Source organism: Bactrocera latifrons, unplaced genomic scaffold (genome assembly GCF_001853355.1).
Source record: "Bactrocera latifrons isolate USDA-ARS-PBARC rearing strain unplaced genomic scaffold, ASM185335v1 scaffold_43, whole genome shotgun sequence".
NCBI lineage: Eukaryota > Metazoa > Arthropoda > Insecta > Diptera > Tephritidae > Bactrocera > Bactrocera latifrons.
Genome location: NW_017537079.1, coordinates 1,522,656 through 1,548,501, shown reverse-complemented (window position 1 = coordinate 1,548,501; position 25,846 = coordinate 1,522,656). Strand labels below are relative to the sequence as shown.

Below are 25,846 nucleotides of genomic sequence, written 5' to 3'. Positions count from 1 at the left end.
TTCTTAATAATTCGCAACGAGCTTAAGTTTTCTTTGAAGAGGGTAAACTTTTTATGGTACTACAAAAGTTGTTGTTGTTGAGAAGACCACTTTGGCTGCAGCATAGTCAGATTATCTATAAAAATGCATGTAAACATAAGAGTGGATAATGATGGCAAACATTTAATAGCTGTAAGACAAAGAAGAAAATAAAAGCAGCCTAGACAGTGGGCAATCCGAAACAATCGCGATAAAATGAAAACAATAATATGGCAATACAGTATTTATAGAAACTCCATAATCTTGTTGTGGAAATAATAAAAGCTTACAAAAGCTCTTAGCATTGTAATTGCCACTTTTTACCCTCGTGTCAGCCTTTCGCTGCTGATTTCGCTTACGCCTTCAATGCTTTCGTTTAAACGCCGCGTGGTCCTTATACTTTTTTTCTACTCGTTGAGTTGCTTTAAATGCAAATCGTATTGTTTTCGTTGCTTTTTAAGTGGTTTCATTGTACTACGTGCAACGTCGCAAAATACGCAAAAACAAATGAAATGCGAATGCCAACAACAATAGTTTGGTGACTTTGACACTGGTCGGACAGAGTTTTGACAATGACACTGGCAGTGCTTTATAAACCGCAAAAGCATTAATGAATTTTGAAGCATACTTATTGGCGTTTAAAAGTGCAGCATCAAAATGTTTTTGATAAATTTAGTTTGTGATGGTGAGCATTTGGCAAAAGTGGAGATAATCTTGTTTTTTCGTTGATGATTGAGCTGATGGCGGAATTTAGTTCGTTAGCGGAGATTTATAGAAATATTTGTTTTTTATTGCAAATGAAAAGTGTGCTTTAATAAATGGAGAATAAAATCATGGCACTGAGGCACTGTGAAGCTTTAAACTTAAGTGGCACAATTAGTATAATAACGGAAGGAATTAGATATTTGATATTTAGAATGATGTTAAAATTTTAAGGGTATGCTATTTTGGCAAACCTTCAGAATTCACAGTAAAACTTTGTTAGAAAAAAAATTAAATATTTTATATTATTATTTTGCAATCTTCGACGGCACTTAAATAGAACTTTGCCGCTGCTGCAGTGATGCCGACTTTCTCCATCAATGAAACATAACCAACACATCCGCTACTAGAAGCTATTTTTCGTACGTAAAATTGAACAAATGGAAGAGTTTTGGAAAGGTTGTATTTTACTTAAAATTTTTGAAAATACTGTTTTGTGAAAAAATACAAGATAAACTTATGGAGCTGATTGAACTGACCGGCTACATTTTAGCAGGTTTTTTTTAAGTAGGGGGAAGCATCAAAAGCCAATGTGCGATGCTTCAAGCCGCTAAACCTAACCTACTCCCAACTTCAGACTCTCCCACGTAGCGACCTGATTAAGTCTAAGGAACGGACAGATTGTCGCGTAATCTGCCCTATATGTCTAAGTTCTGTCATTATTCTGGCTGCCGCTTCGCTAACAGCTTTCCAGTTCCTAGTGGAATGACACATGAGTGTCGTTAAAATGTCTACGCAAAACTAGCACCGAGTGTAGTTTTAAGTTTTTCCCTTGTACTTAAAAAGCGAGAGCAATAAAAGAATACATGCCCAGAGTCTTCAGAAAACGCTAAACGCGGACAATTCAGACTAATGTCGTGCTGGACAGCTAGCTTCTAAAGCACCCATGTTCACTTAGTATTTGGATTAGGTGGAAATCCAGGTTCTCATGTCGTCTGTCTATCCACAACTGGATCCCCGGTATCAGTCTGTGGATCCACCGACCTTTGAGAGAAGTTTGCCACCGGTGCTGCCAGCAGTTTTTGACTCTCTCTTTCTTTATGGCTCCTATAGACGGCTCTGATAACTTACATATTAGTCACCTTATAAGGCTGTAACTCAAAAAGTGTTTGAGATATCGATTTAAATTTTTGTATATTATTTTAAGAGGCATAACTAGTAAGGATAAGAGACTATTTACCCTAGTATACACGTCGCAAATGTCTGAAATTTCTTGATATGCATAACTAATTTTTTATAGAACGAGAGGTTTGCCGAGATATTTAACCTGGTCCGGAGAAAGGTGAAAAGTTGGGAAACAAGTGACTAGATGACTCTACCTTACCGTCCTTGCAATCGACAAGATATGTAGCTCTAATGCAATTTTTGCGACCATATTGGACAGAAAGATCTCGTAGTCGCACATATTTTGATTGCCAATCTTTGTATCTTTGCATATATGCTTTACAAAATCAGTACAGTTTCAGAACGCTACAATATAGAAGTAGTTTCTGTATCGGATTGTGATTGGTGATGAAAAATGGGTTCATTACGACCAAAAAACAGCATTGAACAGGTAAAGAAGGGCTAAGTCCAGATGTTACCGAACATTTTATACTCTCGCATCAAATACCGTATTTGTGTAAAGTTTTATTCCACTATCATCATTGGTTCCTAATGTATATACGAGTATTATACAGAGAAGGCATCAGATGGAATTCAAAGTAGCGCAATATTGGAAGAAGGCGTGGTTGTGAACCGATTTCACCCATATTTCGTACATGTCATCAGGGTTTTATGAAAATATTGTATACCGAATTGAAAGCGGTGGAGTAGTTCCTGAGATATGGTTTTTGGTCCATATGTGGGCGACGCCACGCCCATTTTGAATTTTTAAAGAAAGCCTGGGTGCAGCTTCCTTCTGACATTTCTTCCGTAAAATTTAGTGTTTCTGACGTTTTATGTTAGTCGGTTAACGCACTTTTAGTGATTTTCAACATAACCTTTGTATGGGAGGTGGGCGTGGTTATTGTCCGACTTCTTGCATTTTTGAACTGTATATGGAAATGCCTAAAAGAAACGACCCTATACAGTTTGGTTGACATAGCTATAGTAGTTTTCGAGATATGTACAAAAAAGTTAGTAGGGGCGGGGCCACGCGCACTTTTCCAAAAAATTATGTCCAAATATGCCCCTCCCTTATGCGATCCTTTGTGTCAAATTTCACTTTAATATCTTCATTTATGGCTTAGTTATGACCCTTTATAGGTTTTCGGTTTTCGCCATTTTGTGGGCGTGGCAGTGGGCCGATTTTGCCCATCTTCAAACTTAACCATCTTACGGACGGACGGACGGACAGACATACATCCGGATTTCAACTCTACTCGTCACCCTAATCACTTTGGTATATATAACCCTATATCTGACTCTTTTAGTTTTAGGACTTAAAATCAACCGTTATGTGAACAAAACTATAATCCTCTCTTTAGCAACTTTGTTGCGAGAGTATAAAAATGGCTGATCAGAAATTAATTAACAGATGCCTTAATCAGAGTGGCAATCGTGCTTCGAATATTGGTTCAAACGCAAAAATTGTGTACAGATCCTAATGGAGGACTTTTGAAAAACAATAAAGCTATTTTCAAAGATTAATTAATGGTAGTTAGTGTTCTCTAAACCCGAAATATAATTGGCAACCTTAATATCATCCTTTGAGCAGCTTCTTGGTCTGCGTTCCATAAAGAATACTTCAAAGCACTATTTTAAATGTTGCTAGTGTTCCAGGACCACTATTTCGATATCATTGTATATAGTGTTCGACATCATTTTAATTGTTCGCCAACTTTTCATTGGCAAAAGCGAAAAGCTTAATTTATTTCACGCCTAAAAAGCCACACTTGGCTATAAAACGTGGGGTCTACAAACATACACACACATAAAGGACTCACACACATACGGTATATGCGGGCATAGAACCGGGTATGTGCTTGAGCAGTGCCAGGAAGGGTGCGCGGCAATTAAGCCTACAGGTGCTTTTATAAAGCGTATTTGGAGCGCAACAGGCGCACACTGAGAGTAACAGGGATTTGCTTGGGCGACCAACGTACCGTGCGATCGAACGCTTTGTTTTCGACACGAAAAGCGCCATTCAAAGAAGCCTTTGTTGCATGTGAGGCGCGGCTAACATACACTCACACACAATGACGCACAAATGACGCAACAAGCAAACTACGAATTTAATCGGCTTAAATTGGTGGCACGTGACCCACACTTTTGTCACAATCACACAAGGCTCCCGCGCACGCTGTAAACCAGCCAAAGTGGCAAAGGCGCATTTGAGTGTGGCCAGAAATGAAATGGTGCCACATAAAATGTTTCGCCACAAACTTTCGGCTTTGTTTTAGATACTTTGTGCTTTTCCTTGGTGACGTTGCCAATGTCACTATAGTCGGCACCTGCCACCGTCATTTCTGCGGTCACTATGCCTAGCAGGTGGTCGTTGATTGTAGTGTTTCTTTTGTGTTGTTTTTGTTGGTGTTGCTCTCGAATTTTCGCTAGGTATTATGAAATTCAATTAAAATACACCTTTTGTTGTTGTACAAGCAACAACAAGAAAACTAAAACGTTGTCGACCCGAAATGCTACAATTGCAGCGCACATTAATGGAAAACGCCAACCGCAAAGCCTATTGACCACGAATTTGAATTGCTGCTGGGCGTGTGTATGCATGTACATGCATATATATATATATATATGTGTGTGTGTGTGTGTGGTGTGCTTGGGTAGGTATGCGAAGAAAAATATTTGTTTCTGTATATTTGCAATTAAAATGCTGCCAAAGCGAGCTGTCGGGGCAAGTGCTGGTCAGGTATGGAGTGGTTTGCAGCAAGAAGCTTTACATAATGAATATATATGTATAGATACAAATAAGTATGTAAGTTTCAATGTGTGTGTTGTTCGCTGTGCTATTATGTGGTTACGCTTAAACTACTTCACATCGCATTTTGGGGCTTTTGCCATGGGAAATATGCAAATTTAATGTTTTTGTTAATGTCGATTGTCTTCAGCGAGCTTCACCCCTGCTCCCAGGCATAAAATTCATTTGACCCTGCATTAACGTTCAATACTCAAAACTACTTAATAGCAGCATTGTCGCAGACAATTAACCACCTAATTTTGTGTGGCAAAGCAAATGAACTGGTAAGTCGCTGATTTTCTAAGAAGATTTTAAACTAAAAACAAATGATTTAAAATGTAGTCTTCGCAGAATGAGGCTGACAGATCGAGAATACTGCAGGAAATGTTTAGAACAGGGCACCAGGGAAACAGTGAAGTATCTCTTGTGTACTTATCTGCTTTATATCCATATCCGCCTGGCGAAAGCAGGTAATTTGGGGAGGAAGTGTTGATATATTCTAACTTATCTTAATCCAAAATTGTAAAGATGCTCAATCTAACTGCATGAATCAAAATGGGATAATGGTTAAATTAAGACCGCTAGGACTGACTGTTCACCAGCTGATAGTTGGCCAACACCAGTCTGAGGCTTACCAAATAAGTAGAAAACCATAAGGAACAAACGAAGCTCTTATCCGTTCCTGTCCTGGCAAGCATATAAGTCTTACAGTCTTCTGCAATACCGCTGTGGTCAGGCACACAAACTAGTGTAATCATAAAAAAAAAACTCGATAATAGAGACAAGTTCCCAGACATCCTTTTACTGGTCGTAACTCTTTACTTTTACTGGTCTTGCACAGTCTGCGAGCTAAAGACAAATATTACCGTTTTACTATTGGAGTGGATAGTCACCACTATTAAAGAGTCTGCGCTCCAGAGTAGTAGATCCGCTGTTACCTTTATGGCAGCCACTTACACTTCGAAGACGCCTATAGTCTTAAAGAAAGTCTAAAACATGAGCTGATAGCCAATTTTCAACCGTGCACTCCTCGACCAACCCTCCCCGCAAGCTTTGATCCATCCGTAAAAGAGCTCACCGCTTCTCTCAGCAAGCTGATGACGCGTTCCTCCCATAGATGGTAGATACACCTCCGGGATTTTGTACTTCTTGTGAATAAAACTAGTTCAGTACTATAAGTACATATTAATGGAGCTGTCGTTTTCAGCAGCCCAGTTGCTTGCTAGGCTAAGTCCAAGTTAGCTTATACATAAATTCAGAAATTTGCACTCAACTATGACAGTTACGTCGGCTGTGTAAGCAAGCAATCACCCAACAACCGACCTCTGCTGCTGCAATGATTTGGTCGGTAGTCTCATGACAAGACCTTAAATCTCTTCATTTTTGTGAAAAATGGACAAAAGTATACAAGCATGTTTTAAAAGGCGTGGTAAAGCAGTTAAGCAATACTCTCTTCGATGGAGAGCATTGAATTTTTTAGGAAGATCTGCTCCATCATACAAGGCAAAAACCACCCAGGACAAGCAAAATTATTATTGATCCCACAGCTGCGAATGATTGGCTATCTACAAGTTCAGATTTCAAAACAGTGGACTACAGTTTGCGGTCAGGTTTGGAGAACATGGACGAAATTGTTCGAATACCACACAAAAATTTGGAGAGTCTCAAATATCTTTAGTTCGCGCAGCTTCGTTAGAGCAATGTTAACTGGGCGTTTTACTATTAATCAGTGGCTGAAACGTTCGAGGGCTAATGTGACGGTAAATGTGATCATTTCGAATACAATTTTGTACGCAAATCTCTTAATTAAGTTAACTAACTTATTAAAAATGCATTCTAGTTTCACTTTTATAATGACCTGAACTTGTAACAGAATATATGTATTTTAGAATACGATTGTATTTTAAAATGACGGAAAACTGTACGAACGTGATGGGTTAGAATTATGTAACTCTTTTCTAAAATATCATTAACTTTTGATTTAATGTAAATAATTCTCGTAATATAATTAATTTCTGTTTCTATGCTTTTCAAGCAAATAATTAATTAACAAATAACGTTTTAAAATTTAGTGCTTAACATGTCTCACGCATAAGTATGTTGGTTTCATAAATATGACTATTTGTTGTGTAACCAAAAAATTGAGAACATTAGTAAATTCCCAAATGTTTGCACAACTTTCTCCGTCCAATAAAATATAAAAATACTTCGATTAAGTGAAAATTGCAATTTAATTAGATTTTCATGCGTAAGTGCCGATGATGCTAGGGGAGAAGAGCAAAATAAATAGAATAAGGAATAAAAATAACGAGTATTATTGTTGAAAACAGCTAACGGAAAGAATTTGGGTCAAAAGCGGTACGTGTTATGTACAACAACAAACCACAAAGTATAAAGAACAACAATAAACTACTACAATGAAAAAGATTATACGTGCAACATAAACAAATCGGCTGTTAACGAACGGAGTTGTATAGATATCAAAAATAAATAACAGTTAAATATAAGAAAAAACGTTAACTTCGAAACTTCGGCTGTACCGTGGCCATAATACCCTACACAGTTGCATTTCCTTTAGTATATAAGGGGAAGAAGAGATCTTTAAATCGGTTATAATAGATCAGTTTGCATGGCAGCTATATGCTATAGTGATCCCATCTGAAAAAAATATATAAAATATTAGCAAATTGCAGTGTTGTATTCGACAGCTATCTATCCTAATTGTGGTGAAGGTAGCTTGTCAAATAAAAAAGTTTTCTGTAAAAGCATCTGATTCTTTTCGTTCAGTTTGTATGGCAGCTATATGCTATAGTCACCCGATCTAAATAATTTTATTGCAGATTACAACTTTGTACTAGGCAATAACTTATGTCAAGTTTGGTGAATATATCTCATCAAATAAAAAAGTTTTTCATATAAGTAATTTATTCCGTTTGTTCAGTTTGTATGGCAGCTATATGCGATGGTGATCCGATATTAGCCGTTCCGACAAATTAGCAGCTTCTTTATGAGAAAAGGCCGTGTGTAAAATTTCAGCTCCATATTTCAAAAACTGTGTGAATAATTTGGATATAAACAGATAGATGGGCGAAGATAAAGATGGACAGGGATAAAATGACAGAGCTCGTTAGGCTTATCGTTTAAACATATATAGTATACACTCTTTAGGGTCTTCGACTTTTCTTTCTTTCTGTTACAAACACTATGGCAATCTTAATATATCCTGACGAGGGTATAAACACAAGAAAATATTCTGCCGAAGCGCCGAATACTCATATTACGCAGCTACTAGTAAATGCTAAACGCCTATATACTGACAAACATATTTACTATATGTAAATACTTATACGAAGTGCTAAGTGACTGCTAAGTGATGACGTTGCGTCAACTGAGACGCCGGCAAAGCACCGTTAAACGGTGACGAGATAAACACGACAAGCTAGTTTCGGCGGTTGCTAGTTTAGACGGCAATTAAAACTGGAGCAGTAGAACGCTTTTAAAATTTGTATGATTATGTGTATACATGTATGAGTGTCTCACACTATCAATAAGCTGTTGTTGTTAGCACGAGCTTTGGCAATTAGCACCTGACAGGTGAAGGCATCACTAGTAGTAATGATCTTAAATTTCAAATGTGTGTGTGTGTTTGTGAGTGAAATAATTGATAATTGGCGGAGCATGGCGGGCATGTGATGATTGTTCTAGATACAACTAGCAGTGATGGCATTTTGAGAATCGAAGATTGTTGGAATCTTTTATATATTTATCAGAGCTTCCTTCTTCAAACATTTTCGGAAAGATTTCTGTCAAGTATGAGTTCAAGTAAGTGTATCTACGCATGTATGTGTAGCAATTCACAGTATGTATGTATGAGTGCTGCCGCAAGTTGTTAGTCGCTTGAGGAAACAACGCTCACCACAAGATTTTAGGACAGTTGCAATCCGGCATTCAGGCTGTACGGTATTAAACAGTGATGTAGTTTGGTTGAGAGTGAAAGAAAATAAGTGAAGTTGAGTATTACACGTAGCGCGTGGCTAGCGGTGCGTGTGAGATTTATTTTTCAAACAAACAAAAAATTCAAATAAATAAAAAAAAAATCAAATAAATTAAAAAAAAAAAAAATCAAATTTATTGAAAAAAATTTCAATACCAACAAAAAAATTCGTGAAGACCGAAAATATACTAAAAGTGTTCGAAGAAATTTTTCCAAAAAATGCTGCAACACACGAATAGACTCATGACAAATTTGAAACCCACCGGCAGATGTCTCCTCACATTATTCGTTTTAATATTTGTGTTTTCCATAACCACCTTCGCTTTCACGGCATTGCTGCAGGACAAAAAGAGCACTGAGCGCACTACGGAGGCACAAGAAACTGAAATTGATGGAGAAAATGAGGTTAACGCCACCGTTTTGAGAATATTAATGAGTGCCAACGATCAACGAGCACCAACGAATGAGGAAAAAGTCAGTAAATTTTTACTTGTCAATGTAGAACAACAAAATGATATCGATACCCTGTTAGCCACCACCATAAAAGAGAACAAACAACAATTACAACAGAAACAAAATAAACGCGATGTTAGTAATACCGCCGATCAACAAAATAAAAACAATCAAAGTTCAAATAAACAAGGTTACTACGAAGAGCAACAACCGGTAGTCGTACACGCCGAAACTCTGCCGATGCTCGGTCGTCGTCAAGATAATTATGGTGCACCACCTAGCGCTTATCAGGATGCTTACTATGCCCGCCCCACCTCTGCGTACGACGATGAAGAAGAAGATGAGTCGCAAGAGGGTGCTGATGGTTATCCTTATGAGCAGCGACCAACAGCGGGTTATTATGGCGATGATAATGCCGATCGGCAAGCGGCTGAGGAGCATGTTGGTGGTGAGGCGGAGCACGTGGGTGAGGGACGTGCTGGAGGCAATTCTGCTTATGACTCATACTACAGGCAATGGCATTATGCCACACCAGCACCGGTACAACGACCGAATGGCGGTTGGGAGGTCGGTAATAATCGGCAGATGCAGAATGGTGAACGGTAAGTGTGTGGATGAATGTGGAGATGAAATGAGAAGATCAAAAAGAGATACAAAGAAAGATGCACAGAGGATGTAACAGAGAGGATGTAACAGAGAGACTGAAAAAGTGAAACAGAAAGAGATAGAAATGTAAAACTAGGTAAAATTGATTCTGAGTGAGTGAGAGAGAAAATGAAAGAAATGTAAAACTAGTTGAAAGTTCTTTTAAATAGAGAGTAATATTCACTGTTCGCGGATAAATAAGAGTGGGACAATATATCGGTTGGTGGTTAAGAATTTATAGAATGCTTCAATATTTATATTTTCATTGGAGTTTGGCGGAAAACAAAATATTTCTCAGCCTATAATTTTGAATTATTTGAAAAAGTGGTCAGAAGGTTATATCATCTAGAGTGAAAATCTTATAATTGACCACTGTTGATATTTGTTTTTTTGAACTTCTAGTCTTGCGGTCTTGCGCTCGAAAAGAGATTTTCAAGGAGTTTTTTTGGAAAAGAAATTGGGTCTATGGCTAGGTTAGGTTAGGTGGGTGATCTTTTATGACAGGGGTCACACTTACTTAGACTGTTATGTACAGCCCATTGCAAAGCCAGACGAAAAACTCCTTTATTTGGATATTAGCTATTGGTAAAAATACTCCGAAACTTTCACAAATCTGCTAAGATTTTTTATTTTTGTTGCCGCTAATTCCTTTCTATGTCAAAAAGTGTACGATTGGAAGTGTTTTTTGCTTTGGTCTGATAAAAGCCGGACAGGAAGAAGTGTTGAGATGTTTCCTTCTCATCTTCTTTGAAATAACTAATGTGATTGAATTCCGGTAAGATATTCAATCTTACTGCATGAGCTCCGAACGAACATTGTCCAGTTAGAATTCCTACAACCATTGGTGGAGCATACTGAGAGCGATGAGTTCACTAAATCTTTTACGATTTACCCTAGTACAGAAGACGTTGAGACTGCACAGCCGCTGATAGTTAGTCAACGCTTCCTGAGCTAGTCTAAGGTCCAACAATCTAGTAGTGAACCAAAAGAAGCCGACGAAGCTATTGAGACTAAAGTACCTAATACAGCAAGCTCAACATCTGCTTCTGCAATATCGCTGTGGCCGGCACTATAACCAATGTAATCATAAAATAAATCAATGCTAGAGTCTAAACATCCTTTTACTAGCTGGGCTACGGCACATTTTCAAATAAGGAACCGGAAATTCCAGGTACATGCCCTTAAATCGTTATCTTTAATACGTTTGCAGTGGTCATCATCTAAAAGGGGGTCTTTCATCCGTTGCTGTTGCTACCCAGAAGACCCATATGTAAAATAACTGTTTCTGGCTCCTGAGTGAATGGCGCTTTCTTCACTTGCGTGAACTCCTAAACATGGTTCCATCCTCCAGCAGTAGATATACTGCCAGCTTTATGGCATCCACATCTTGGTTTGACGGGAAGAAGCGGCCAGGAAGCTAATACTGGAGCTGATAGAAAATTGCGACAGTGTACACCTCTACCGATACTCCTCGCAAGCTTTGATTCATACGGAAAAAGCTCACCGCCACTCTTCTCGAGCGAGTGTTTTTCTCTCAAAGCTCTCTCGAGGTATATGTCTCACATCTCTTCAGTAACAAAGAACACAACAATAATTAATTCAACCACATTGCGCAGCAACAGCGCAGGCATTAATTAACAAGCAACATATTGTTGCAGGTTATTAAGCATTGTGGTTGCGACCACGAAAAGCAGCTAAGGCATGTTGCAACACAACGGTTGTTGTTAAAAGTTATGCTGCTATTAGAAGTGTTGCAATAACGTCTTCTAGTTGTTGCATATACTATAAAGCTACAGAATTGTGGCTACTTTTGTTGTAATTTCATTTAACGTTATTGTTGTTGTTGCATATTCATTTCTTATCCACATATTGTATATTTATGATTTGTGCGTGCGTTATAAAGCAATTAGCAGCTGTTCTGTTGCCACCGAATTTGCGCATGCAACACATGTTGCAACATTAGCACCGCATAGCAACAACTAGTATCTGCTGCTATGCGGCAATAAAACCGTCTACACACGCACACTTGTTTGTGCCGCATGTTGACAACTTCGCAATGTGGCTGCATTCCATGCTTGCCACAAATGCAATAATGCAAACTAATTTCACTTGAATACATACACACAAACACACACACACACTTATAAATTCTAGACAAATATATAATGCTATTGTTGCCACCTACATATATTCACCTATGCTGCATTTACACGCCCCTTCTAAAAATTTCCGTTATTTCGCGTACTTGCAACACAATGTTGCAAGCGCGTGACGCTATCACTTGCATGTGTGTGCGCCACGGCGACTTTTATTTGTTATTATGAGTTTACTTGCTGCAATTTTTTTGTTGTTGTTTTAGTGTTGCTATTGTTTGTGATTTCTTCAGCGTTGCCACATTGTGTCTGGCGCATAATAGGTAAGCAAATAAAAACGCATACGCACGCATTGCTTGCTACTTTGTTGCCATTGCACACAATTTATGATGTGCATGTATGTATGTTGCATGCTTCATGTCGGATTTCACTCGCATTATTGTTGATTACACTCACTCTCGTGGCATATGTGTGTGTGGTTCGGTTGAACGTTAAATTTCGTAGAAGAAAAGTCCTGGAAAAAATCGTTTGTATATAAAAAAGTTGGAAAATGAAAATTGTTGCTTTTGCGGTTGTGGCTGAGAGCCTTCTAAATTAATTTTGTGGATTGCAGTTGTTTTGACAGGTCTTGGCACTAACGGAAGAGGGTCTTTACAGAAAACGTGCTATGCCCAACTTAAAGGCTATGAAGACTTACCATAACAATAAATTACAGTTTCTGATATGGGCTGAAAACGTAAGACGATGTTAGGGGCTTCGATTTTTTCGACAAAGCTGCTTCTCACAAGAATGTTCAAGAGGTCCAATTTTAAACCCATATTTATATCCCGATTAATGATAGTCAGATGAATAATATGGAGGTGGTCTCCAAGTGACCTTTAGCTACAAAAGATGATAACGGATTTTCATCTAAGTCGTTTGAGTCGACTATCTCTTATGTCGATATAGTATAGTGATATATTTGAACCATATTCTTTTTCTTCTTTATTGGTGTAGATACCACTTATGCGGTTAGTCAAGTTTACAACAGGAAGGCTGTTTTTTGTTTTTGATTGAGGCCCGTTTTTACGTGGCGGGTGCCCAAATCCAGCTCAATAATAACAATATTCCTTGGCTACCCAGAGGTCTAAGACCAGAAGTCGTGAGCAGCTTGAGATATATTATACATATGTATGTAAAATAATCGTTTTTGGCCAGTCCTAAGTGAATGGGGCTAAGAAAACTTTCCTAACTTGCGGGAACTTCTACACATGACTCCATCTTCCTACCATACTATAATATCGTAAACCGGTTTTAGTTTGCCTCATACATATAATATGTTATATGTATTCTATTGGGTACACTTGATTACGATGTGTCTCTACATATTCGAATGCCAACTTTTCCAATGCATCTCTTAACTCCCAGAAAGAAGAAGGTGCACGGTTTCACTAAAAATGCTGTTCGGTTGTTTAAACATTTTATAGAGTTTGTTCGGACTACTCTCCAACGCATAAGGGCTCTTCGAATTTTCCCATTTTGTGGAGGCATTTTGTGAAATATCCGTGGTCGGATAACAGCTGGGTTGTGTAAAAGTCGACATCTTCGAATTTGCAGCTTGTCCATGAGTTTAAGCCTTTTATTACTTTAGCCGTCCATCTGCCATTAATTTCATTCTCTCTTCTTTGTTACCTTGTTGTTATTGCATATATTTTCATTCGTTCTACTGTACGCTTGGTTTTTCCGGACGGTTTCTTTAGCTCCCACAGCTTTTTCTTTGCCAGAAGGTCAATTGATGCATTACCGCTTGTAATTAATATTGAGTCAACTGAGACTGTTCGGTAGCTGATGCAACCCTGAAGACTGCTGTGTGGTGCACTTTGATACTAATTTACGCCAGTTTTGCTATCTAAGCACTTCTGCCTAGATCTCAGCTCCATGTAATAGGACGCTGATTTTTCCCGACATTAGGAGCCTTTTTCTTTTCTTGGTTAGGGCGCCCTTTGTTGGCCGTTACTTTGCTTTCGAATGTGATTTTCGCTGCATTTCTTGCGGCGTGCTGAATTTGTACCCCGAAGGTTAGTCTGGGGTTCAGCTTTACGTCTAGGTAGTTTACTGTTTTTTGTTTACTAAGAATATCCGAAGTAGGTTTTCCAATTGGTGCATACTACCTAAATTAAATAAGAATAAATTAAAATAAATTATAATTTTTTATAAATATTTGAGATATGTTCGTCTCACATTAAATAATTATAAGTTATATTAAATACGAGATATGCTTTGAAATCTTTGTCTATTTTACCCTTCTCTCTCTCTCTTTCTCTCATATCACTTCATTCAACCCAATACATTACAACGTGCATCATTTCTAGAAATTTTCCTAATTTCAATTGTAGAACAATTCTCGATTATATGCTTTGGTATCCCCGTGGCGTGGTCACAGTACCGCTAGTAGTATTTTAACGAATAGATTTCCCGCTAAAACATTTAATCTTAAATATGTAGTGACCAGTATATAACGCTAAGGCTTCATTGGTTTCGGTTTGGTCATTGCTTTTTCTGGGGAGAATAATTATAGGTCTACCTGAAACTTTTGAGGTTGAATCATTATAGAAAAAGTCTGCTTTCCTGAGCTATTCTTTGGCTGACGTTTCCTTAGCCTTGTTTAGCCATCTCGTCTCACTTTAACATTACGGGCTTATCTTCAATAGAAATAAACGCAAGGATATCTCCCATAATAGTTAGAGTGAACGGTTTAGATGCTAAAATATCCTTAAATACTTAAATATCAAATATCAAATATATTTAATATACAAACCCAGATATCTAAATAGTATGCTTTAACATTTTTCTAACTAAATGAAGCAATTTAAAATTCATAGCACGATTTTTAATAAATCATAAACTCATAAATGTGCGAGTAAATTGCATTGCAAATGTGTTTATTTATTTATTAAATGTAAAGCAATTTGGATGTCATATAAAACTTTCCGCCCACAAATATACGTAATTTTATACTTTCAATAACTGTGTAATTTAGTATAATTAACTACAAATTAAATTGCCTTAGTGCACATATACAGACACAAATGCATTAATTTGAGTATGGATGCTGTAAAGCACTTGTGAGAAAGCTGATACAGAGCTAAATCAGCCATCATTGACTTGACCAATGAAATGATTTTACTATGCCCAGCTGGAAATGGGAATATTACTCTGATTTTTGATCTGTTTTGAACGGGTTTTTCGGTTTCGGCTTACTTTTGCCACGATATTAGCCCGATTGAACATCTGTTTATGGGTTGTAAGCATATGGCCAAGACTCATCGCTAGTAATACTACGTTTCATGGCATCACAGTAGTCGGAATTCATTTTTCTACAGACTTTAATGCAAAGCTGTTTTTCGCGAAAATTTAGTAATTTGGGAACAAATCGTGTTTTCACTTGTTTTAAGCTCTGATGATCGCTTATAATAGTTTCCATGTTTTTTTCTGATATTCCAACGATGCCACAGTAAGGTCTCTGACCGTTAATCGTCGATTACCAAGCACCAAGTGCTCTATTTGATCGACGAGTTGATATCAAAAGTTAATATTAATAGCCATTCTTTGTTGTATAATTTCACTTGTTATAAATACAAGTATCGCTGAATGCACTTTACATACTTCAGAAAGCTAAGCATATTCTAAACACTAATGATTATTTTGATATGAAATTCGGCACAGATGTCACTGACGGTAATGTCGACCTAAAAAATATTTCGACGAATGGATTCTCTCGCCAAGTAGTATAAGTGATCAGTCTGACGATCTGAGTCGATTTAGCCATGTCCGGCTATCTGTTAGTTTGTCTGTACACACAATCGCCCCAATCTGACGACTATAGATTACAGCTATATAAATTTGTGTAAGATTTGAATGTTTTAAGCTAAGAAACCGAAAACAATGATTGTGAGGCCAGTAAACGTAAGGTTAGAATTCTGTGAAGCATACCTTTAGGGTGGACCAAAATTTTGATCACATGACATAACATTGCATTTTTATTTAATTTTATCATAAAAATTGTTTTAAAAGTCATTGAAATACTGAAATAGTTCGCTAATTTTTTTAGACAACTTAACTCTCAATTTGTTAATTAAAGTTTTTTATTAAGTTACGTTGACGACTTTGAGTCTGTAGAGTTAAATTTTTAAATGTTGCCTACCTTTAGGATAAGTATTAAGAAAAAAATTTAAATCTTTCATCGCGAGATATGATAATATTCAAAGGAATATTAGAATTGCTGTGCCCTTTTATATTGCAACTGTGAGCCTGAAAGAATGCAATATCCGAAATTTTATGAATAATAAATATAGTATATTCTGGACACCAAATCATATTTATATTTATCTTATTGATATGCTCTGCCTCATTAAATTTTAATTTAGGTTACTTACTCTTGAGAATAAATAGAAATGACCAAACAGAAATTTATGAAAAAGAAAGATATAAAAGCAGCTGCACTAAATTAATAAAAAATATGACTTTTCTTCAAAACTTTAGCCTGAAAATATGTAGTTAACAAAACATTTTTATAAAAGTAAATTCTAGAGACCTAGTAGTGTGTACTTTCCTTATTGATAAACTCTGAAAATTCAAAATTTAAAACTGTATAATGTTGCCTACATTTTGGTGTGATATTAATATATTACTAAAACAGAACAATTTTCCAAAATTTAGAGAATTGATTAAATTAAAATTTATTTAATAAAATATTTATTTAAGTAGAGTGTGCCAAGAGGGTTGTATAGTGCATCCTAGAAGCATATATACAATTGCATGCATTTGAAGAACGCTGGACAAACGCAGGAAACCAATAAATATTTGTAGTCACTAACTTACATATGTAAGTAAATACACACATACATATATATACATATTCATATGTATGTATGAATGTATATGTATATTGATATAAAAGTACGTTTACGTGACAGCAATGACAGCATTTACTGACTGCTGTATCCTCGAGCATTACAATAACGGAATATTTACTATATTTACACGCACACATATGTGAAGATGTGTTTATAATTTGATCATTTACATATGTACTATGCATGTATATATATATATGTAAATTGGCGCCACTTTAATGGTAAAATCGAACTGTATGAAGCGGAAGTGATTGAGAAATTTTAAATCCAATTAAATTTCACTTCGGAATTGACTGAAATTTCCATGCGAATGAAGTTTCCAAATAAAAACTGCACAGAAGTCAATACGAGTGTGTATGCCTGCATGTATATGTGTGGTCAACAACTGTATGTGTGTTTATTTATTTACGCAAATTTACGTAAATTTGCCGTGTTAAATTTAAATTAGCCATTATACAAATGAAGGCAGGCGTACACACACATCCATACATACCTGTCTCTTATACACATCTAGATGTGTATAAGAGACAGTGTATATGTGTGGTCAACAACTGTATGTGTGTTTATTTATTTACGCAAATTTACGTAAATTTGCCGTGTTAAATTTAAATTAGCCATTATACAAATGAAGGCAGGCGTACACACACATCCATACATACATTTATAAAGGCGCGTGTGTGTGTGTGTGTGCATATTGGCAGTCAATGCCCAGCGATGCCTCGCTTTGTTGTTAACTTTTTATGCAATCAGCAATTTTGCGTGAGTATCGTGCCTTTGTTACTGTTGTTATTATTTCAATTATTGTTGTTAGCTGAAAATGTGTTTTATTATTATTATTGCTGTTGTTGTAGCTGTGCAAGCAATTGCTTCGGGCACCAAGTCTCAGTGTCAAGTTGATTACACATAATTGCAGGCTTTTATTGCAAGTGTTGTGGACTGGACGCGTTTGCGTACCTTAACGCTTAATGGTATATTTGTGAGTGTGTGTGAGCTTTTATTATCTTATACACATGCAACCGGCATACGCATGCAACTGACATAGTGTACGTGCGTGCTTACCCTTATTTAACTACATTATTTTCAAATTGATTATTGTTGTTGTTGCTGTTTTTAACATTGTTGTCTGTCTTTAATTTTTGTTAAGTATGTGTAAACAGTGTGCTTTATTTTTTTATTTACTATGTACAATGAATGTTTTTATTTACATATATGCAAATTTACATATCTACATAGTGAGTTGGCACAATCTGGCAGCTTTGTGTGATTTTTCGCTTACAGTGATCGGTAAAGTTGCGCAAATATTTAAGGATTATTTTTCGTGTCTGAACAAATTTCACAATAATATTATTAGCATGCTATAGAAGCTTCAAAAATTTGCTTTGCGAATGAGCGCTGTTGCCTGCCAATTTTCTTCAACCACATTCAAAGTATATATGCATATGGTTATAAAAAATGGAGAGTTTTTTTTTCTTTTCAAAAGGTATCTTCCGTACGTATACATATGTTCCGTATCTAGTGGATATAAAATTTCCATTATATTTGTAAAAGTTTTTAGAGGAGAAGAAGTTGGGTGACTACCACAGGGTTGGTATATTCAAGGAATTCGAATTTCAAAATATTCATTAAAATCATTTGGCTTAAATAGTAATCATCGAAAAAAACTTTCGAAAATATGCACCAAATTTATTGCTTTTTTGATTCACATTTACTTAGCGTAAGAGCACTGTTGCCAATTTTCTTTATTGCATTTATATCAACTAAATTATAAATTATTTAGTGCATTTTTTAGAATTTTTGTATGTATGACATAGTATATTTTACTTTTGCAACATATTGCTACAGTTATGGGTTAGATATGGGGCTATATATATAAATTATCAGAATGACGAGACGAGTTGAAATCAGTGTGAATGTCTGTCTGTTCATCCATGCAAGGTGCAACTCAAATTCTCATAATCCACAAAAAACTTTGATTTAGAGAGACTACGAGTTATGGAAGAAAAATTTGTATGAATTTGAGAATTGAAGACTCTCTGTCTGAACATCCATGGAAGAAGCAACTCAAATCCCCTTAATCCAGAAAAAAATCGAGTTAGAGAAACTTGAAACGAAATTGAACCTTTAACTATTGTGCTATTGCCAATTCAATAGTTCAAGTTCAACTGTATATTTATTCAGATGGTTTTCGATATATTTTTTTTGACATATTAACTTTAAACTATCCAACAGGGTGGCAACTCTGTTCTAAATTATATTTAAATTAAGCGCATATCGAATATTTGGAATAGGATGGTTATTGATATACTGTTTTTTGACATTTTAAATTTATATTAAAAATAGGTGGCAACTCTATTAAAAATAAATCTACATTAAATTTAAACCGAAGGCTTTTAGAAGTATATTTTTTGAATATCGAATCATTTAATATTTTATGCATTAAAGTTCACTTGTAGAAAAATATTTTTTGCACACATATTTTAGTATTTTAAGTTTCGATTTCCAACTCTATTAAAAATATTCCAACATTGAAGGCATACCGAATAACTTTAGACGAATGTTTTTTGAAAATATTTTTGCAACATATTTTGTTTTGATTTTACAATAAGATGCCCTCTCTGTTCCCAAATGTATCTTCATTAAAGACAAACTAACTAAGTTTAGACGTTTAGTTCATGGAAAACATTTTTTTAGTATTTTTATTTTTGATTTTTAAAATAGATGGCAGCTCTATTTCGAATTATGACTTATTTAAAGTTATTCGTTAATTTGATATATTAGTTTTAGAAGACATTTTTGCAACATATTATGGGTCGACTTTGCAATAAGATGACAACTCTGTTCCAAAATGTGACTTCATTAAGCAAACCAAGTATATTTAGTTTTTTTTGCACACATTTTTTAATATATTAATTTTTAATGTTTAAAATAGGTGGTAGCTCCATTCAAAAATATCTACGTTAAGGGGTAGCGAATACTTTTTGACAGTAGTTTATTATTTTTATTTATTATATTGAAACGGGTGGCAACTTTATTCCAAATTACGACTAATTTAAAGCCTTTCGTTAATTTCCAACTCTGTTAAAAATATTCCAACAGTAAAGGCATACTAAGTTGTAATGAATGGTTTTTGAAGACACTTTTGCAATAAGGTGGCAACGCTGTTTCAAAATGAAACTTCATCAAATTCAAACCAAATACATTTAGATGTTTTTGCGCACATTTTTTAATATATTAATTTGTGATTTTTAAAATTGGTGGCAACTCCATTCAAAATTATATATATGTTAAAGTCAAAAAAATAATATAATAATATAATAATTTTTTGATAGTAACTATTATATTATTATTTATTATTATTCCAAATTATGACTAACTTAAAGCTTTCTTAAAAGCTTTATATTGGTTACTGCCAGTAGGACTTTTCTGGTCTTAGAAAATATGTTTAGACTTGTTTACAATAGAACGAGTATCTCGGGAAGCATTTCCGTAGCATCTTTGTTGCCTGATATAATTGAGGGTAGGTACATACATATATATATGAAATGTCTACCAGATTTTAACTATATAAAATAGTTAAAGCGATTTTGAAATTTTGCATGGAAAACTGGATCACTAACCTCAGCGTCATGTATACTTTTTGCACACACTATATTGGCATTATCATAAAATCACATTTACTGGCTTATATACCATACATATGCAAAAACAAACGGTAATTATGTGCATGTGGAATACAAAATTTTCCAGCTGCATATTTACAAATGTGTCTCTGCACGCAAAAATGTTAAAATATATACATAACTGTGTATATAGATGTATCTGTACTGTATATGTATATAACGAAATATATAACTTTATTTGTGTATGCGCGCAGAAAGTTCTACTGTGTACACTTATTTATTTTTACGCTCAGTTTAATTTTATGCAAATACTCGGCAGATTTTACAAGCACTACGTACACAACAACAAGAATAACCACAATGAAAACAATAAAGTTTTAAGTTGAAATAACAATAGCAAATATGATGATAATATTATTACCAATATGATATCCATTTTGCGCAACTGAGCGTAACATAACCCACAAACAACCGTTATATTTGCATGCGTATAAGTATATGTATGTGCGTGAGCGTGAGCGTATATACAGAATTATAGCATGCAGCTGTCTAGTTAAGCATTATTTCGACGCCTCTGCGCTACTCAGCCCACCAATTCCCATTGAACTGTCATTATTCTTGACAAGTGTTGCACAAGCTGCGTCGTTGAGACGTCGCTGCTGCGCCCTTTCAAGTTGCCAAGGACGGCAAGTTCAGCCTTTCGCCAAGTGTGGATCAGCTCGTCTTGAGCTGACTGACATTGAGTGCGAAATAATGAGCTGCAAAAGCTGCATACATACATTGTTGCTGTGCCAGTTGATAGGTTGGGTGTGTGTGTGTGTGCCGCATGTTGCAAGTTGCAGATTTTGTTATATAAAATGAGCTTAAAATAAACATTCGAAGTGACAGGAGCAAGTTTGTGATTTAGTAGGTACGAATGTGTGTATATATGTATGATTTAATGTGTGTATGTATGACTTAATATGTGCATATATAGTAGTGGATCTGTATTCGTTTGTATAAGTTTATTTTTTACCAAATCCTGATTTATACTAGCAGCTTATGATTCTAATAGCACTTTCATGGTATTAAATGCAAATTTTGTCGAACTGTATAAATAAATGAATGTATATACAGCTATAAGTGATTATACTAGGGTGGGTAACCAATTAATGGGTTATTCTTGCTTATATTATTTAAATTTTAAAGTTACACATTTCGGTTTTACATTTTTCTTTATTATTGTGAGAAAGAAATTAATAACAGAGCAACTAATATTTGAAAAAAAATTTCCAACTCGTCAAATCGTACAAACGAAAAAAAAAAAAAAATACACTTCAACTTCAAATTGAATGGGAAATATATATTATCATTCGAAAGAAGATTATTTACCATTTATTTTTTTATGATTATCTATTTCAAAGGTTGACCGCGGCTACGCCTCAGATGGTCCATCCGTTGAGTTCAATTTTCGATGACTCATTCGAGCATTTCGTTTGGCAACTGGCGAATAACACGCGTGTTATTTTGCTCCGAGCCCTAAATCGAAGTTGGAGTGTTCGCATAGCCTTTAAACTTTACACATCCACAAGAAAAAAGTCTAACAGTTTGATATCGCACTATTTAGTGGGCCAATCGACCGGCCCAAAACGTAAGACTATCTGCTTACTCTGTTCCTCAGATTCTTACTGTTTCATCAGATTCATAAGGTATCCCATATATAACTGACAATCAACTTAGCCGGATATTCAAAAATTCGGATATTAGTTATATGGAAGCTCGGTCAAGTTTTCGCACAAGTTGTAGGCAACGATACACTATTATTAGTTAAATACGCTCCTTTCCTTTCATTGAGATAACTCACATATTGGCTGATGTATGCGGTATAAAGTCACCCAGATATTCAAAAGCCTTTATATTAGGTATATGGGGGCTAAGGGAAGTATTGGACCGATTTAACCCATTTTTACCCACAGGCATACAAGTTTCCGGTAAGGATTCTCTCTGTTCAGTTCCCTCATACCGATCTGCTGATGAGTACTTTCAAGTCGAGCAGAGAATCGTTCGGCTGTCTGTTGTGATTTCGCAATTTTTCGAAGTCGAACGTTTCTTGTGTTTATTGACGTTTTTTGCTACACAGAGGTGAGTGCGTATCTTCGCTGCAACAAGAGTCAATACTAAAAGAATCGTTTCGGGCTAGCCACAAGTGAATGATAATCAGAGAACTTTCCTCACTTGAGTAAATTTCTACACATAACTCCATCTTCCATAGAAAAACTTACCCTAATAAGTAACAACTAACTATACCAAAACACATATTGCTAAAACTGTCCAATCAACCAAAAATACAAACAAATAACACAAATCAAACAAAAAACAGAAATATAATAACCGTAACAAACCGAAAGGCTTCAGAATATATCCTGTCGCTGACGGCGAACATTTCCGTCTACACACGCAATCACATTCCTACTTCCTCTGCTGGGACAATGTTGGCTGACATGCCAACAGCAATAGCAGCAACAACAACTGCGCTCGTTCAGTATTTCCTGCACTTTGATAATGCATCCTGCTTCATCATTTTTCATTTGCGAAGCATTCAAATGTGAAAACAAATGCGAATTGCAAAGCTAAAATGCATAACGAAATGGCGAAAACTATTTACGCTCAGTTTGAATACGCAAAGTTTTGAAATTATGACTAGCTGAATGGCTGTGCGAATGATTGAATGATTTCGGAGTTATACGGCGAATTTGTGGTGTGATCGAAGCAATCATTTTGATGGCATGTGAGTAAAGCACTGGACGCTATTATTTGGATATACATTTTCACTTCCAATACGGTGAGTGAAAATGGTTGTCATATTTTCCGTTGTTCTGAACAACTCTGCGAGCAGTCAACAGTTTTACTCGAGCCTTAAATAGAGCAGTATTTATGTTTCTTATCCTGAGATGTTGAAAAGCGTTTGTGAAAAGAATTCATGCTCTAAATTTAGATTAATACCTAAAAAGTGAGTTCAGTTCTCTTTATAAAGACAGAATAATTCATGGCCGATAAAAAATAATTATAATAGAAATCAAAGATGAATGCTTATTAACTATCAGCAACCCCCCTGATAACTGAACTTTATAAATTTTGGGTATGTGTCTTAGCTAAGCAACGAAAGCTTGCTTTCTGGCTCAAGCGAGAAGTTTGGTCCGATTAGCTTTTCAGACTGTCTTAATAGGTGTAATATGATTTTGTTTTCATTAATAGTTCTAAGCAAGAAAGAAGGATAGAAATGTAAAACTTGTGGGTGTGTGACTATGATACGAGTTATATTTAATTCCTTTAAATTTTCTGAAACTGAAAACTACTTTCCTAAAATTATTTTTGCATTGATAAAAAAATATCACTTAAGTGTTGGCAAAAGTGGTGGGTTCTGCTCTCAAATAAATTCAAAACATTAATCAAGCACCTATTTATATTGGATATAGTTTGCGACTTTGCCAGCTGCTGCACTTTTTAGACACATGTTATGGGTATTTGATCACACCTTTAATTTTTCTTACATCAACTCCACCAACCAAGATTCTTCGTTTACAGCAACTCGCATGATAACTGAACTTGAAAAATATTGGGTCTGTGTCTATGCTAATTAAGTGTCTTAGCTTAGTAGCGAAAGCTTGTTTCACGGTTCAGTGAAAAATTTGGTTATATTAGCGTTTTGGACTGTCTTCATACATGAGAAGTGATTTTGCCTTCTTTAATAGCTCTAAGCTAAGTTCTGGCTCCATAACTAAGGATCAATATTATGCAATGGTGGCTAGTTTTTTATTATGATTATAATCTGTTAGATATAAGGAAATTTTTAAAAAATCCTTTAAGTTGAGAAGAAGATCAATAAATTTAAATATTTTTGGGCTTAACCTTTCTAATACTGTGACAATCTTCTTCAAGTATATATTCAACTAGAATTATCCCTAAAATTATTGAATGTTATATACCTATTTAATGCCTTTTGGTACTCAAGTTTTTTACTTAAATTTTAAACCAGATGGTACTTCCTTCCAAAATATTTTCGAAGTTAAAAGTTCAACATTTGGTATTTTATACATTATTTGTTTTAATGTTTAAATTTTGTGCCAACCTTCAACAATTTAATTTCAATTACGAATCTCTTTAAAACCATTTAGTTTGTTTTCCATATGATATTTAATGTTTTTGGTTAATAAATTATTCACTTAAACACTTAACAGGTGGCAACCTTCTTCGGAAATATTTTCTACTTAAAGCCTTCTAAATCTGTTTGAGTATACTAGCCATATTTTAATGCATTTATATTATGCACTAACGGGTTTGAAAAATGCGAATAGGTGGCAACTTTCTTCATAAAATTTTCAAATATAAATATTCTTGTAACTATTAAACTAGATTTTTATATGTAATACTTATGTGCAATATTTTTTAATTATCGCTAGATTTCTACTTAAAGTTTTAAAGCAGGTGGCAATCTTCTTCGGAAATATTTTCAACTTTAAGCCTTCTGAAACTGTTTGAGTATATTACCCAGGATTTAATGCTAGTTAGATAAATGTTTTTATATTAAGCATTATCGGGTTTACAAAATGCAAATTGGTGGCAACTTTCTTCGTAAAATTTTCTATATGCTATATTTAACACAATCAAGTTTTCTACATAAAACTTTAAAACGGGTGGCAAGCTTCTATATAAAATTTTGGACGTAAGCCTTCTAACTATTTGGTTTGATTGTTTTTTTTTTGTACTTGATCCACTTATCTCAACATATTTGTTTAATGTTTTGGTTAGAGTTTTAGTTAATGTTTTCGTTAATATTTTAGTTAATAACGTGACAATAACAAAATTCGCTGAACTCACCACAGAAGTGTACAATGTACAATAAGAGTGAAAAAGCGGAGGAAAAAAAGTTCTTGTAGGTTATTATAATCAGCAAGCAACGCTGGTATTCCCTCTAAGGCTGCCACGGCGTATACGTAACCAATTCTGTCAAAGAACAATTATTGACAAAAGCGCATTTTTTAAACATAAAAGTAATTCGATAATTAATTGTACTTGTACTGAAATTAAATTAATCAAATTTACACACACACACACACACACACATATATCTAGTAGCTGCCGTAAGTATTAATTAAGAAGTAACTGCAAGTTGCAAGAAAAAACAAGCGGCGGAAGTTGAAAAAGTTTGCTGGTCATTAGCAACCAAGGCGCTTTGTAACTGCAAATCAAACAAACGCACAGCGACAAAGCGAAAGGTAAGCAAAACTAGCGCTTCATCAGCGCACACTGCCATTAATGCTCAACTACTTTGCTGCCAACGCGTTGCATTTTTCTTTTGATGCACGTTCGCTCGGCTTGAAGACGTCACGTTGGCGTAAGTTTTCTAAAACTTTTCGTTTGTTGGCGTACGCTTTAAACGGCGCACGCTTTTTTCGCAAGTAATTTTCTCGAATTACCGTTGTCAGCAATGA

The 25,846-nt window shown here is 35.4% G+C and overlaps 1 protein-coding gene across 1 annotated transcript in view; it reads left to right on the top strand.

The window, feature by feature from the left end:
- The first annotated feature begins 8,830 nt into the window (after nucleotides 1-8,830).
- Nucleotides 8,831-25,846, top strand: part of LOC108972807 — a 57,648-nt gene continuing 40,632 nt past the window's right edge. Inside the window, exon 1 of the mRNA XM_018939633.1 lies at nucleotides 8,831-9,724. Coding sequence (XP_018795178.1) covers nucleotides 8,889-9,724 — 836 coding nt within the window. The 5' untranslated portion in view covers nucleotides 8,831-8,888. The remainder of the gene's footprint in view (nucleotides 9,725-25,846) is intronic.